The following is a 17,165-nucleotide window of genomic DNA, read 5'->3' as shown; positions in this document are numbered from 1 at the left end:
ATGATAAAAAATGGTTGAATCGATTGATGAACTTGTTGAAAGCTTTTTGATTTAGTGAAAAGACAATCTTGATTTACAGAATGCTCATATGAAAACTGAGTATAACAATCAAATTTAGCTTAACAAGGATCAAACAAGAATTAGATTAGTTGCATGCTAAATTGGAAAATTAGACTTGCGGGAAGCATACTGGACTTGTTAGTATTACCCATATCTTTAGGAATATTTTTATTTCATGGTGTTTATTTAAAAAAAATGCAGAACAAAGTCCGCAAAGTTCTTTTTTTAGTTTTTGCAAGCTATGTTTGAGCAAACAAATACTTTCTGCAGAAACTCAAGAACTAATAAGTTTCGCTGCAAAAACCATGCCGACTTCAAAGAATTAACTCAGACCTGGGATAAACGTAAAGCAAGAAAATACTGATTTTTTATTCGGAGATTCACGTGCAAGAGCCATTAGGCTCTTCAAAATGTCGCATGACATGAAAATTATTTAAAGTAAGTTAGCAAATAGGGTAAGCTGTGGAGAAGAGTGATGAGATTGTCTAAATAAACACTATTGCATATATCATAAAGGGAGCCAAGTAGAAACATGCTCCATGCTCAATGTTCCTGGTTTCTTCGCTCGATGCTAACATAAGCTATCCAGGATTAATCAATGCTGTCCATCTTTGAACCGGAAAAAGACTGGTAAAAAGAGGCTGCAGAAGTTACCAAGAATAACAGCAAAATACACCACCATTAAAGAGTCCACCTGAAAGAGAACAAAAACCACATTAAACGTTGCACAAGGCAACAAGCAAAAGATAGGCAAGTATTTAACCAAATAAAGCGCACCATTTCCAGAGGATTAGGTAGAATGAAATGAAACATTCTGCTTCATTTGAGGAAGCAAGCAAAAGCATTGGTCTTAAACCCACGATAAAACCCCACCATCTAATACAGGTTTTTCAATAGCCTCAAATTGCTAGCATAGTTCAAAAAAACAAATAATACCTCAATTCAGTAATAAGAGCAAATGAAACAACAAGATCAAAAAATTGGGTCATATTTCGGCAGTTGATGCAAGTGTTCATGAAAAGCTTCAACTTTTAAAAGCTGGTAGGCCCCATCTCTTGAATCCACACATGTTAGGCTATGATTGATATCTTAGTATCCAACCATTAGGATCTATAGCCGATAGCTAATATTGAATAATTTTCTTTTTTGATCAGTAATATTGAATAATTCTTTAGTAATTTACAACAATAAGATCACCAGAATGTAAACAAATCTTGATAACCACCAGAGCAAAGAACATGAACAGAGAAGAGAGATCGAGTACCTCCCATAGGAGAACTCCAAGGTCGCACAGAAACAGCAGGTTTGTTGAACATACAAATACTCCTAAGCATATAGCAAGTCGCCAAGTTGAATGAAAGTTATCTCCAGTCTCTCTGAGGAACTTGCTAGTTTAATAAGGTTTAAAAATACAATGGAGCTTCGCAAAATGTGACAAATTAGATGCAAACCTTGTTTGGCACACAACCAAGAAAAATTCTGGAAGTAGAAACTAGTTCATCAAAGAACCTTGAGAGACTGGTGTAATAGCCTTTCAACATGTTATACAAGGTTGTTCCATTCAATGTTTCATTGTCTCAAAACTCTAAATAACTATAAACCATACTGTAAAGAGTACAATTCTCAACATGACCACCCAACATTCTTAACAATCACCACAAACTAAACATGACACATTCTTTCAGGGTTTCAATTTAGTGTGGATTCTATTTTCGTAATTGATACTCAAGCAATTGGGACAAAAAAATGACACATTCTCAACAATCCCCACCCAACTCCACATTCCCTTGTTACTTTTGTTGAGCCTTATCTGCCAAAAATAGATTTCTTCAACTTGATCTTATTTGGTGTCTGTATCACTGGGAAATTAACTTTGGTATTGGGGGTTAGCAAAGAAAAGGCCCAGAAGTATCCCATAATCCTGGTTGCACCAGAACTCTACCTTCCCACACTCAATTCAGGACGTTCTACAACTGCTGAGGATTAGCCATCAACCAAACTATAACTTTTCCATGCTATGGGTACTTCAATAAGTAAGCAAAAAGGTCTATGCACCCATTTCAGATGCTCACATACACTTGTATTGGTTACGTATCCGTAGCCAAAGTCCATGTAACACAGCTTTCAAATATGGATAAGCAGGTATGCCTACTTGTTTGAATATGAGCGGATCCAACACAATATCAGACCGATATGCGAACCCAGCTCGAGGATATCCCCTCAAAAGGTGAATGACATGCAATGCTGCCTCAGTATGATGAAATAATGAACTTTCTATCTAGATATACTGTCTTAAAGAAAAGACGGACCCTTTGAAACATGACCAGGTTCTCCTAATTTACTCTCCATTCTAATCTCTGTGTTCCACTACTTTTAACTAGTGTCCTGACTTTCCAATTCATTACACCTTCTGTCCCATGACATACCCTTTTTACTCCCAAGAGTCAAAGAATGTGATCCTTGGCTAAGCATTTTAAGTATTACCATGAGCACTTTTTATAATTTTAAGTAGCACCAATATATGGCAAACTTCGTAATCAACCATGTTTCCTATAATTTTTTAAGTATCTAACAATTTATTTTCACTAAAAGCAAATTATTCTAAATCCGGAGTAAACATTAAAAGAAGGCAAAACTAATCCTCAAAGAAAATAAACCTTACAAAAATTATGGGTCGAGTGGTTTATTAATTTGCCCTAAGTGATGAAAATTTGATTATTCTTCTACAAGACCGTGTGCTCTTATAAATTTTGGGATAAGTTAAGAGTCCCATAACAAACTCAATGAAATTAAACAAAAAACAATCAAAATATGAACATAAGATTTTCCCAAAAGATAAATACATAAACAAGCATTTTAATTACCTACTCAACGATTGAGTCCGAGAAGCATATTCTGTTGCTTAGGCAAGTAAACAACATTAGGAGTCTTAGCCAAAGTCCCAGCAATTTCTCTCGAAGCCTCTATCTTTCTCAACTCAATCAAACCCATTCCAGCAGCCGCAGTAGCATCCGAAATCAGCTTAGCTGATTCGCTCTCTCCTTCAGCCCTAATAATCGCCGCCCTCCTCTCTTGCTCAGCCTTCATCACCACGAATTTCGACCTCTCAGCCTCCTGCTGAGCCACCTGCTTCTGCTCCACAGCTTTCGAAAACTCAGCTCCATACGACAAGTGCGTGATCGCCACATCATCGAGCTCGATGTTGAAATCCTTGGCGCGTCGGATCAGGCTCTCACGAACGAGAGCGGAGACTTGTGGACGCTCCGTGAGGAGCTGATCAGCGTTGAATTGAGCCACGACGGCTTTGAGCACCTCGTTACCGATCGAAGGGAGGACCTTTTCGTCATATTCGGTACCTAAGGTTTTGAAAATGTCGGGGAGGCGGGAGACTTGAGGGCGAGAGAGGATACGGAGCGTGAGGTTAACCATCTGGAGATCTTTCGTTCCGGAGATTGAGGAGAAAGTGTGGGGCCTGGTACGGATATCGAAGATGAAGGGCTTTTGTAGCCATGGGATTAAAAAGTGGGTGCCTTCACCGACGGTTTCGTCGATGACTCCACGGAAACGGTCGAAGAGAACGGCGCGTTGGCCGCCGTCGACGGTGTAAAGGGAGGAATTGAGAACTGCGCCCCCGAGGCCTAGGCTGAAAGCGGCTCGGGCTAGGTTTGTGAGGAATGAAACTGCAGCTTGGCTACTACCCATTGTTGTGTGTAGAAAAGAGAGAGAGAGAGAGTGAGATTTTAATTAGGGTTTAAGAGAGAAGAAGAAGAAGATTGAGGGGTTTTAGAGAGGGCCTCGATTGTTGTGCAAGTAAAAACCTAAAGTAGAAAATGCATGGGTAGCCATCTTTTAAAGTGTTATTTATTTTTTATCTATCAATTTTAATGTGGAGTAAATATAGTTATTTTTTTATTAAAATTAATACGAAAAGACGTTTTTATCCTTTTTTCTATATCTTTTCTTTTTCAAATCCTTTATCAAAAGTTCAAAACTCTCGCTTCTCTACAGAACTCCATCTCGTTACTTCTCCACCTACATGCAGTAAGTCTTGTGCTCCTTTGTCATCTTTTCTGCTGCAAATCTCATACATTAAATTTCATTCTTGGAAGGAAGATAAGCCAGATTACAGGAGGAATTTCAGTCCCGAAGACTGCAGCTGTGTCAGCACTGGCTTTAATCGTGAGCTCACATCCTTTGTCCAACTTCATCTGTACTCCTTTGTCATCTTCTCTGCAGCGAACTTCTCGACGTTTTTCATGAATCGAATTGTATGTTTTCTATTTTGCTTTTATGTATTTTTCTTTTTGTATATCTCTAATTCAACGATAACATTTACCTTATATCTCACCCAATTATGAATAATTGGGTCATAATGCTGTGTTTGTGATCAAGTATGTGTGTTTTAGCAGTAAAAATAAAAATGTCCAAAATAATGATTATAACTTGATTCGCTGAGGAATAAGAAGGGGATTTTTCGATAGAAAATTAGTAGAATTTAATTTGCTTAAACTAAGGTGGACTGACAATCACATGCTATCAGCTCCGTTGATGGAAGTTCACGCTTATAACTGTTGGTGAATGTGACAGTCACATGTTATCAGCTTCGTTGACAGTCACAGAATTTAAGGAGATTTTTAGCAATGTGTTAACTGTTGGTGAATGTGATAACTGATAAAAGCAGTAGTACTAGTTCTATGAATAGTAGTAAGTTGTTTGGTTATTATAGTTTGTGTTTTAATTGTACCTACATATGACTCCTAGCAAATGAGGTTTCACTTACTGATTGTACAATAAACAGATTGCTTAATTCTCATACTATTACTATTGTGTATGACACTCTTCTCTTTATTTTTTTCCAAAAAAATATAGCAGCCGGTTTATACATGTTGCTCTTTCACTTTCTGTCGAATTTAGTTGCTATGATATTAGAAAGTTATTGAGAACTTTTTGGCATTGAATTGTGTTTGTGGTTCAATCAATATATTGATTATGTAATAAGCAATCAGAGTAGTCCAGTCATTGAAAATATTTTGGCTAACTGTTTTTCTAAAGATAAATTAGTATTCTAAGTATGTTTAGAAATTTGCTAAATACTTATATTCTTAACTGTGCTTCTATGAAAGATGCATCTAATTAGGTTCTGAATTTTAGTTTTTTTAGTTTAAATATTCAGGACATTTCAGAAAAATAGTCCTAATGTTTACTTTCTATTTCCTTCTTTGTAGTGTGCTAATGGAAGGAGATCGTTTTTTCGAGTTTGATGATTGGCGTAATTTGATGAGCTAATGGAAAAGAGATTTTCAGTGTAAGGGAACAATAAAAAGTTTCTTGTCGAACAAGCAATGGAAGAAGTTGAGAGATGGTATTTTCAGAAACTTTTTCCGATTGGAAGGTGTGAAATTCTTTGGCAAACTTATTCATTGTGTGTTGCTTTCTGAAATTGTAAGAAATTATACGAATTCAATGACATTCAAGGTTTTTGATCATGAAATGAAGTTTACACGTGATGCCTTCCAGATAATTACTGGGTTGAAATATTTTTCTTCAGTAGACTTCAACTTTTTGAGTGAAAGACCTAATAGACTTTCTAAAGTCTACTTCCCTGGAAATGATAGAATTAAGTTAGGCAATTTGTGGTATTTTATTACTAGTCGCCCATCTGGTACAACTGCATCATTTGTAGGCAGCGACGACGATGCGGTGAAGTTGGTGGGTAAGCGCAAGATTTGGAATGTGTATGAGTGGGTAATGAAAATCATTGATGATAATAAACTCTGCTCTTCTTTCAATTAGGGCTCTCTTTGTTATTAAAAGTTACTCAAATCATTGAAGAGTTGCTTGAAGCTCAAACAAAATACTTCACACAATGAGAATGAGAAAGAGACAGAGAAAGAGAAAGATAAAGAGAAGGACAGTCATACTATACTTGGCTTCCCTTTCGCCTTCTGTATTTGGAATATGGAAGTATTTCTAGTTTTCCAATAAAAATCGTTTGTGAACTTCAGAGAATGTGAGTTCCCTCGGATGCTATGTTATTCAGATATGAAATCTCTGCATTATGACAACCTATGTAAAAGTACTTTCATAATGAAAATAGTAAGTTAATAGGATTACTAGCTATCTTTTTGTTTCTAAATACTTACTCCCCCCCTCCCCTATATAATAGGTATTTCAGTTGCTTGAGATAGTACCATTTGTTTCTTCTGAAGAAGATGTAGAGCCCGCTAGTGTGCATGTGCAATTATCTCAAGATCAAAGTTCAATGCCTTCAATACAATTTGATGAAGGCTTGCTTAAAGAAATTATTAATGTAAGTTTTTTTGTCTTTGAATACCATTAGATTTTTATTTGCTTATTTTTGCTTAAGAAACTTTTTTATTTTTATGGTTTTTGATTCAGAGATTATCAGAGAAGTTGAAAAAGGATTTGCAGGCAGAAAGTGTTAGAATACATCAAAAAATAACTTTATCAGAAAAAAAGATTCAAAAGGACATGTGTTTAATTTTTTAGCTTCTAAATTTAAATTCAGGACAAGATGTCCTTAATTTCTGTGCTTGTAATTCTAAGTTCAGGACTAAGTGTCCTTAATTTTTGAGCTTGTAACTCTAAGTTCAGGACTAAGTGTCCTTAATTTTTGAACTTGTAACTCTAAGGTTAGGACTATATGTCCTTAATTTTTGAGCTTGTAACTCTAAGTTTAGGACTACTTGTCCTTAATTTTTGAACTTGTAACTCTAAGTTCAGGACTACATGTCCTTATTTTTTGAACTTGTAACTCTAAGTTCAAGACTACCTGTCCTTAATTTCTGTGCTTGCAACTCTAAGTTAAGGACTAAGTGTCCTTAACTTATAAGCAGCTAACATTCTGATTCTTATTTTAAATACTATCTCACAGGCTTTAAAGAAAAACCTAGAGTCAAAGGTTGATACTTTATTGAAGCTTCTTGAGAAACCTCATGAAAGGAACAAAGAGAGAGAACATAGTGTTCCAATTAGCAAAGATGCAGTTGATGTTCAATGTGACGATATATATGTGCATCTAGAAGATTGTTATGAAAGCTTTTATAGAGATGTACATCTAGAAGATGAAACTGATATGGGCATCGGAATTGGGAAAGGTTAGATAGAGTTTTTGATTTTGTTGTCATTGTAAATTTATATTCAATAGTGTAATAAATATTAAATGTTTTGCGCTTACAAATGTGTGTAGAATCTTATGATGGAGTGAAATTTCAAAATGGAGTGGAATGTCAAGATCAGAAAAATCCAAAAAAGAGAAGTGTAATAGAAATAATTTATAAATCTGGAGTGCAATCTCAGGATGTAGAAAATCCATTGGGAATAAGTATAAGTAAGATTCTATGCAAATGTGTAGAAGGAACATACGATTTATCTACACCTCTCTCCCTTAAAGACAAATTTAGAAATCAAAATAATGCTAATCAAGGTTAGATAAAATTTTGATGATCTGATGTATGTTAGTTTCAGTAAACTATTAGTAACAAGTATTAATTGTAAATATTACAGAATCTTCTGAAGCTGCAAGGAAAGAAGATGGAGTGCAATGTCAAGATAAATATGCTGAAGGAACATACGATATCTCAACTCCGTAAGTTCTTAAAGAAATAACAGAAGATAGGGTGAACAACATAGGTATTAAGTTCTTTCTTTGAAAAATTAGATTATTTTGAACATATGATACAAAAAGAAATGGTGGCAGAAGTATAGTTATGTTCTTTCAGTTGCATTGGATATTGGTTTGGATTTTATGGGAGTGTTTATATATTTCTAACTGGTGAATTTCTTCTTTGTTTCAACTGACTGAGATTTTTGGTTTAAGGTCTGTTGAGTTAAGTTGATTTCTCTGTATGTATTGAAGCTGAAACTTTGGTATTCGAGTTGATATCCTGAAGTTTATTTGAAGTCTTTAGAAACCTTGTTCGACGACTGAATCCTAGCTAGTGAAACTCGTAACTGGTTTTCCATTGATGTCTTGCTACTGAGATTTTTGTGTGTGGATTTGAGAGTCAGAAATTCTGCACAAGTGTTGGGCAGTTAAGAGAAGCCACAATTATGGTTGAGGAATATCTGATTCTACTACTGACTTGCAGTTCAACAGTTAAGAGAAGCCACAATTATTGTACATTGTTTGAGTTAGAAAAGTTCTGCACCAATTTTGCCAGGAATATCTGATTGTAAATTTTTACCCAGTTTACTCTCAACAATGCCACATTCTGGCATGATTTATAAATTTTTCCCTTCTTAATTATTGTAGTTTTGCTTGCTGAGCAAATTAAAAGAAAGGAAGATGGAGTGGAACATCAAGATGAGGAAATTTCATAAGAGAGAAGAGGAGGACAATCTCAAGACATAACAAATACCCAAGGAACAAGCATAAGTGAGATTATTTGTAGATGTATAGAAGGAACATGTGATATCTCTACACCTCTCTCTCTTAGAGACAATTTTGGAAGTCAAAATAATGCTAGTCAAGATAATGATTTAATTGACATGATCTTGACAGTTGCAAAAGGTTAGACGGAGTTTTGTTTGATCTTATACATGTTAGTTTTAGTCAAAAATTAGTAACAAGTACTAATTTTGTTAGTTCTTGTAAATATTTTCAGAATCTTGTGAACTTGCAAGCGAAGAACACGGAGAACAATTGCAAGATAAAGAAAATACAATGGTAAGCAATATCTCAGCTCCATTGTCTGTTAAAGAAATACAAGAAGACAGGGTGGCCAACACATGTATTAAGTTCAGTTCTTCAGGTGAAATTCCAGAAGTAAGGACATTTTGGAGAATTGTGTCCTTAATATTAGATTCATACTTCAAATTGTCAGGACATTTCAAAAATTATGTCCTGATTTTTAGTTTCTTCATTTGACAATTTGTCCTTGAATTGAGGTCTTGCAACAAACTAATGTATATATAGTGTTGCTTGCAGAGCAAAACAAAAATGCAGTCGTTAACCAATATACTAGCAAAAGGAAGAGAGATAGTATTGGTTTTGATGGTCCATCATTTGCTATTCTTACTCCTACTCCTCCGACTACACAAACGAGCATTGATGAGGGTTTGTCCATGGATGTTGAAGAAAATGTTGAAGAAGAGCTTGGTCGAGGGAAAATGAATAAGAAGTTTAGTTGGCAATTGCAATCTCCTTTTGAACAGATAAACAAAAGAGCGATGGCGCACAATGAAAATACTACCGAGTATACGGGTTGGATAAAATCAAAATATACTCGTACATGTATGTTTCATTATGCCAAATATGATGAAAAGTTATTGAATAAATTCATTGGGTGGTTGGGAAAGGAGAAAAGGAAAGGTCGCAAAAAAGCGTAAGTCCCTAAATGTATTCATTATTTCTTAATTGCTTACATTTGTGTCTTGAACTTCTAATTTTAAATTCACGATTATGTGTCCTAAATTTTTGAGCTTCCAACTCTAAGTTCATGACTTAATGTCCTAATTTTTTGAGCTTGTAACTCTAAATTCAGGACTAAGTGTCCTTAACTTTTGAACTTGTAACTCTAAGGTCAGGACTACATGTCCTTAATTTTTAAACTTCCACCTCTAATTTTAGAACCAAGTATCCTTAATTTATGAGCTTGTAACTCTAAGTTAAGGACTACATGTCCTTAATTTTTGAACTTCCAACTCTAAGTTCAGGACCAAGTGTCCTTAATTTATGAGCTTCCAACTCTAAGTTCAGGACCAAGTGTCCTTAATTTTTGAACTTCCAATTCTAAGTTCAGGACCAAATGTCCTTAATTTATGAGCTTCCAACTCTAAGTTCAGGCCTAAGTGTCCTTAATTTTTGAACTTCCAACTCTAAGTTCAGGACCAAGTGTCCTTAACTTATGAGCTTCCAACTCTAAGTTCAAGACCAAGTTTCCTTAATTTTTGAACTTTCAACTCTAAGTTCAGGACCAAATGTCCTTAACTTATGAGCTTGTTACTCTAAGTTCAACACTAAGTGTCCTTAACTTTTGAACTTCCAACTCTAAGTTATGGATTACCTATCCTTAATTTTTGAACTTCCAACTCTAAGTTCAGGATCAAGTATCCTTAATTTATGAACTTATGCACTGCTAATTAGGAATTGAGGACTAAATTATAAGCTTTATAACTTTGATATTATTTCAAATTTTCATGTGACAAACTGATATTTATGTTGAGGCTAATGGTGTGAGAAAGAATCCATATAAATTGTACAATCAAAAAATCAGTAGCAAAGTGTTCTTCCTTGAGCTTTCAGATAGTAGTTATGTACTTAATGATAAGGTTTGATAATTTACAAGGTATTTTTTTTTCTTAATTTATTATTTTTTAATTATTTATGGCTGATGGATTTTTTTTTTTTTTTTTTTTGCCTTTTTATGAAGCATATTGACATTGCTTTGTATTATTTGAGAAATAAAGAATGCTACCACCCTTGCGCCCATCCATTTCATTGCACGACTACATATATAGTTTTTGATAACTATATGCTACTTGTGTATAAGGATTTCAATGAAGATGCTTCAAATGAGTTTTGGTGTGGTGATAATCAATTGTTTCTCACACCATATGTGTGGGGTAACAATCGGAGATGTGGAATTGCTTGGACAGATGTTGATAAAATCATTTTTCCATGTTGGCTACCTTCAGAAGATAATGATGATGTGACGTATTTTCTTTTGGGGGTATTGGACTTGAATGAGAAAAAGATTGATGTATACGATTTCATATATAGTGAACCATATGAGGATGGATTGAAACATATTGAAATGTATGCGCGCATGATCCCCCACTTGCTAAAGTTCTCACAGTTTGAGTAAAATCATAAGTCTTTTGAAAATGCATTCAATAAATTTGATATTCAGTGGCGAATATCACCGAAACAAACTGGATCGTAAGTGTTGTCATTTGCTATATAATTTATTAGTACTTTAGATTTATTTATTAAAGATATTATTTAATTGACTCCCTATCTTAAAATATTTTTAGGACTGATTGTGGTGCATTCCTAATCAAGTATGTCGAGTTGTTGATGATGGGAAAGGATGTGGAGAAATTCTAACCTGGGGACATATCAAACTTCAGAAAAGAACTTGCAGCAAATCTTTGGGCAGATGGAGAGTGGAAAAGAAATTCTAGTTATGAAACACCACCAGAAAAAGTCGGTGGTGAAAATAAAACTTCTTGCCCGAAAGAGTTATAGTATAATAGTATTGAAAGTCAGCTGTAGTGGAATTGCTAGTAGTATATTTCTGAAATGTCCTGTAAATTGTTCATGACCACTTTATTTTGTTTGCATAGCAAAATATTTTGGTCGCAACTTTGACAAATAACAGTTTCAGCAGTAATATGAAGGCTACACCTTTAGCCAAATCCGTTGCTTTTAATGAATGTTGCTGGTTTTCATATTTATTCTTCTGAGGTTGCTATCATGTTATTAATTTCTCTCTTTATATATATTGCTACTGGTCAATGTGAGATTTTTTAATTTTTAATTGCTGAAACTGGTCAATGTGCCCAGTTGAGTAGCTACTGTCTAGGTAAATTTCTACTTATGTTGTGATCAGCATTTTTGACAACTGGTTTATGATCTTTGAGCTGAACCTTGTGAGCCTTTTTGAGCTCAACTTGTAGTATTTGGGAGGAATTCTGCGCAGCTGAAAATTCTGCACTTTTGAGCAATAATTCTGCAATGTTTAGTTGTTATTCTGAAGAGAATTTGAGCAGAAATTTTAGGTTGTTAGCAGGGTTCCAAAGTAGTTACTGATTTTTAGTTTTCTGGGAGGATATTAAGATAGCACTTGTGGATTGAATTGAAGAGTTTAATAGCTGCACTTGCCTCGACAGCTCAGTTGTGCAAAATTATAGTTTTGTCCAATATTGTTTTCAGAAGTTCTGCCCAGTTTTAATGAAATCTGCAGCTTGATAATTGACAATTTCATTAGTCCAATTTGGTTCTTTTTGTTAACTATTGATCTGCCCATTTTTGCACAGTTTTAAACTGCCACTGTTTGATTAAATTGTCTAGAAGTTTTTCAGATTCTGTCCAGTTATTGTTGATTTGCACAGTCTTGCAAATCTGTAGAGCTATTGCAAAAGATTCCTATCTATTTGTTTCTGTGTTATCTGTTGGTTTCTGTGTTATCTGTTGGGAGATGCAGTCTAAAGCCAACAGTTGAGCAAGTGTAAATCTGTATTTTTGAATCAACTTATGAACTGATGAGCAGGTGAAAAGCTGCAGTCATTCTCCCTTATGTTAATGTTGAACTTCATTGGTAGTGCTGGACAGTTCCATTTCCAAGATGGAATAGACAAAGCAACACACATTGATTGTTGTAGAACTTCATGACATAATGTTCATAAATGTCCTGATTTGTTGAAGGATGAAAATGATATTCAAGATATATTTTTCTGAAATGTCCCGAACTTCTGGAAATCTAGATACTAAACTGAGATTTCCAGAAGTTAAGGACATGTTAGAAATTTATGTCCTTAATATTAGATTCATACTTCAAACTTTAAGAAAGTTTCAAAAAATTATATCCTGAAGTTTACTTGTACCAATCTCATTTTCAAAATAAGATGTAGCAAGCTGCAGGCGTCAAGTTTTACAAAGAAAAGGACTTTCTTATTTACTTACGGCAAGAGTATAATCCCATAAATAATAATTGGTCTGATAAAGGAAACTTGAACTCCCAACAAAAGAAAAATAAACAAAGAGCATGTAAGCACAAAGAAACTTTGAAAATTCAGGATATTTTTTATATAACCATCTGCTAAAGCTTACTTGCTCAAATAAAAATAATCTAAATGAATCCAATTTATAGCAAAAACTTAAAAGACTAGATAAACATAAGTGGATATATCTATAATTCTCTATGCTTCCTTGAAAATGGGTAGACTGCTGGAGAATATATACAAGATGTTCTATTATGACCAATTCTTCTGCAACGACCATATTTGAACGTTATTTTTGATGATTCGATAGCTGGAATATGCCTTTTCTTCTGCCTTCTACCTGGCGTGACCTTGAAATCTGGAGGTTTAATAATTTGTGACTTAACACTCTCTGGTACAATCCAAGAATCTGTATGTCCTACAAGATGTATTTGTCTTTCATATGTTTTCAGCCAAGATTCCTTTAAGTACCAGTCCGAGTAGAAATTGGACTTCTTGATGTTTCTCTTCTCGATAACTGCAATTGCATGTATACATAGTAATTTATCAAATTAAAACTGAAAACAATCACATGTTCTTTTGTTTAAGTCCACCAAGAAAGTATTTCCTTCTTCCTCGACTCTAGAACTCCATGAATCAACAGGGAATGCCTTCAAAGTTGAAAAACTATAAGTTAGTACATTATGTTAAATTATCATTAAAATAATAAGCTAAAGTAAGAACATAATACTTACATTTAAAGCTAAATCCATCTTTTTCTTCAATTCCTCTTCTACCCAACATGAAACATCATAAAAAGTTTCCTTCGGCTTCATTTCTTCTTTCATAAAACCAACGTTGACTCATCAAGTTCCCATTGAAATAGGATCCACACAAGAAAAAACACTTGCCATTCATAGGTTATTAGCGGCATCCCGAAAACGTCCGGGTCGAAATATGGCTTTCAAGTATCTCGGATATGTGAGAGATGTCAGTGTTGATACTCCTACCGTTGAGTCAGTTCCGGTAGTGAGGGATTATCCAGATGTATTTTCCGTAGATCTTCCGGGCATGCCGCCTGACATGGCTTTCAGGATATACCTTTGCAATGCCATGTGAAATAGATTGATACCTATATGACAAAAAAATTAAATTATCACGGCTCCCAATTGCATTGTGAAGCTCACTAAAGTACCACTCATAGGAGTTGTTATTTTCAGATTCTGCAATCCCAAAGGTTAGAGGGAATATTTGGTATTTGCATCCTTTGAAACTAAAATCATTAAAACACCACGATATTTTGACTTCAAAAAAGTTGCATCAACAGGAATCACCGGTCTACAATGATTCCAACCAGCTATTGATGATCCATATGCATAAAACATATAAAGAAACCCAAAAACCTAAACCAAAATTCAGTACTACTATAAAACTTTAGGACTGCACACATCAAAGTTAAGGACACCATGTCCTTAACATTTACACTGCACATATCAAAGTTAAGGACACCATGTCCTTAACATTTACACTGCGCACATCAAAGTTAAGGACACCATGTCCTTAACTGTCACGACCCCAATTTTCCTATGTAGGATGTCGTGTTGGCACCTAGTATCTAAGACTAGGTAAGTCACAAGCTTCTAAGAGAAAGTAGTAAGTGTCTTTATATATCAAACTCTAAGGAGAATAAGGGAAACAACATAATAAAGATAGAGAGGGACTCCGAGGTTTGCGGACGCTGGCAGAAATATCTTGAAGTCTCCACGTACAGTCCAACTCACTGGTATCTGGTTTGGTAGGAAGAACCTGGATCTGCACAAAAAGATGTGCAGAAGTGTAGTATGAGTACACCACAACGGTACCCAGTAAGTGCCAAGCCTAACCTTAGTAGAGTAGTGACGAGGTCAGGTCAGGGCCCTACTGGTTTAAAAGATAAGCAAAGCTGAAGATATAATAATATTTTGAAATGACTGAGAATTTAAACAACGAGAAGTTTCAGAAAATAACAGCACAACAAATAGAGGTAAACAACAAGGACACTCCCAAGGTATTGCCTCGTACCCCAAATGTAAATGCTTAACAGGGGAGGGGGATCTTTCGAGGTACCGCCTCGTAGTCCCAAAAGTAAATATGCAAGTAGGGAGATCTCCCGAGGTATCGCCTCGTAGTCCCAAAGTAAATATGCGAGACAGGGGGATTTCCCGAGGTATCGCCTCATAGTCCCAAAGTAAATATGCGAGACAGGGGGATTTCCCGAGGTATCGCCTCGTAGTCCCAAAGTAAATATGCGAGACAAGGAGATTTCCTAAGGTATCGCCTCGTAGTCCCAAAGTAAATATGCAAGACAGGGGGATCTCCCGAGGTATTGCCTCGTAGTCCCAAAGTAAATATGCAAGACAGGGGGATCTCCCGAGGTATCGCCTTGTAGTCCCAAAGTAAATATGCAAGATAGGAGGATCTCCCGAGGTATCGCCTCGTAGTCCCAAAGTAAATATGCAACTCATAAATTATGGAATCATGAATTTACGGCAAGGAATCCTACAGTTAAAAACCGAATACAATACTTAAGAAGACCGGTAATTCAAGTAAGCATGTTGCACAAATTTCAAGTAAGGTTAAGACACGCAGACATGCGATACTAGGCTAAACATGACAGCTACATATGCTAAGGCAACTCACTTAAGGAATTCAAGAAACTCTACTCAGCAAGAACTTGAATTTCCACAACTAGCATGTGTACGCACTCATCACCTCTCGTACACGGCGCTCACATATCACAAATGGTTACAACAGTACTAAATCCTAAGGGGATTTCCCCCACACAAGGTTAGACAAGTCACTTACCTCAAATCTCGCTCAATCAATCGATAAGGATGTCTTTCCCTCGATTTTCTGACTCCGAATGGCCCAAATATAGCCAAAAGCAATTACATATCATGAATACAACTACAAGAAACTAATTTAAATCATAAATCTACGACTTAAGCAAAGAATCAAAAAATCGCCCTAAAAAGTCGACCCGGGCCCACGTCTCGAAATCGGGTAAAAGTCACAAAATACGAATACCCATTCGATATCGAGTTCTCCCATACCAAAATTACCAAAATCCGACACCAAGTCGCCACCCAAATCCCCAAATTTAACTCTCCAAATCCCTAGCCTCCAACTCCCAAATTCCACTTTAAACACATACAATCTAGGTGGGAAAATCAATGGGGAAACAAGGTTATTGATCAAAAATAAGTACAAGAGACTTACCTCAAGAAATCCCTCTAAAATGCTCTCAAAAATTGCCAAGACCCGAGCTCAAAATGTTTAAATTGAAGAAAAATCGCGAACCCTTGTATTTAAGTGTTCTGTCCAGCACTTCCACTTCTGCGGACAATTAGCCGCATCTGCGGCATCGCAGAAGCGACAACATACCCGCATCTGCGATTCACTCGCTCTTACGATCAACTCTTCCGCATCTACGGAACTTCTGCTTCTGCGGTCCTAAATCCGGTTCTGCGGACTCGCTTCTACTAGATGAAGGCCGTTTCTGCGGAGCCCCTTATACCAGGTCCCTTCCGCTTCTGCGCTACCACCTTCGCATCTGCGTTCTCGCAGATGCGGAACTTCCCTTGCATCTGCGACCTCTGCCCACACTGCTCCATCCCGCTCCTGTACCCAAATGCCCGCTTCTGTGGGCTCGCACCTGCGGTCAATCTTGCGCAGGTGTGATTACACCAAAGCTGTTGCCTTCAGCCATTCTCCCAAGTCCAAATTTGATCCGTTAACCATCCAGAATCCACCCGAGGCCCCCGGGACCTCATCCGTATTTACCAACAAGTCCTAAAACATCATACGGACTTAGTTGAGCCTTTAGATCACATCAAACAATGCCAAAAATACGAACTGCACATCGATTCAAGCCTAATGAACTTTAAAACTTCAATCTTCTACATCTGATGCCGAAACCTATCAAATCAAGTCCGATTGACCTCAAATTTTTCACACAAGTCATAATTGACATTACAGACCTACTCCAACTTCTGGAATCGAAATCTGACCCCGATATAAAAAACTCTACTACCGGTCAAACTTCCAAAAAATCATCCAAATTTTCCAACTTCTGCCAATTGACTCTAAAATGACCTACGGACTTCCAATTCAACACTCGAACAAGCTCCTAAGACCAAAATTGCCCTACGGAGCTATTAGAACCGCCGAAACTCTATTCTGGAGTCGTCTTCACACAATTCAACCTACGGTCAATTCCTACGACTTAAACATCCCTTTTAGGGACTTTGTGTCCCATTTCACTCTGAAAACCAAGGACAAATCCTCCCGGCAAGTCACAAAACCTAAAAATGAAATAGAGGGAGCAATAATTAGGGGTTCAGGGCTAATACTCTCAAAACGACTGGCCGGGTCGTTACATCCCCCCCTCTTAAAACAAA

The 17,165-nt window shown here is 36.2% G+C and overlaps 1 protein-coding gene across 2 annotated transcripts; it reads right to left on the bottom strand.

Moving 5' to 3' along the window:
- Positions 1 to 405: 405 nt before the first annotated feature.
- LOC104094936 (prohibitin-3, mitochondrial-like) lies at positions 406 to 3,875 on the bottom strand. Of its 2 annotated transcripts, XR_011415469.1 has the most exons (3): positions 2,925 to 3,869; positions 1,325 to 1,436; positions 406 to 754 (listed from the first exon to the last, which is right to left on the bottom strand). XR_011415469.1 is itself a non-coding variant. In XM_009600961.4 (2 exons), the coding sequence occupies exon 1, from the start codon at positions 3,760 to 3,762 to the stop codon at positions 2,929 to 2,931; it is 834 nt and encodes a 277-aa protein (XP_009599256.1). In that variant the 5' UTR covers positions 3,763 to 3,875; the 3' UTR covers positions 406 to 754; positions 2,925 to 2,928. The 2 variants fall into 2 exon arrangements, 1 of the variants encoding a protein (XP_009599256.1); XM_009600961.4 differs by lacking the exon at positions 1,325 to 1,436 and having other exon boundaries at positions 2,925 to 3,875.
- Positions 3,876 to 17,165: the final 13,290 nt, after the last annotated feature.

The sequence above is a fragment of the Nicotiana tomentosiformis genome, chromosome 4, assembly GCF_000390325.3.
Source record: "Nicotiana tomentosiformis chromosome 4, ASM39032v3, whole genome shotgun sequence".
Lineage (NCBI taxonomy): Eukaryota > Viridiplantae > Streptophyta > Magnoliopsida > Solanales > Solanaceae > Nicotiana > Nicotiana tomentosiformis.
This window is presented reverse-complemented; position numbering and strand designations above follow the sequence as displayed.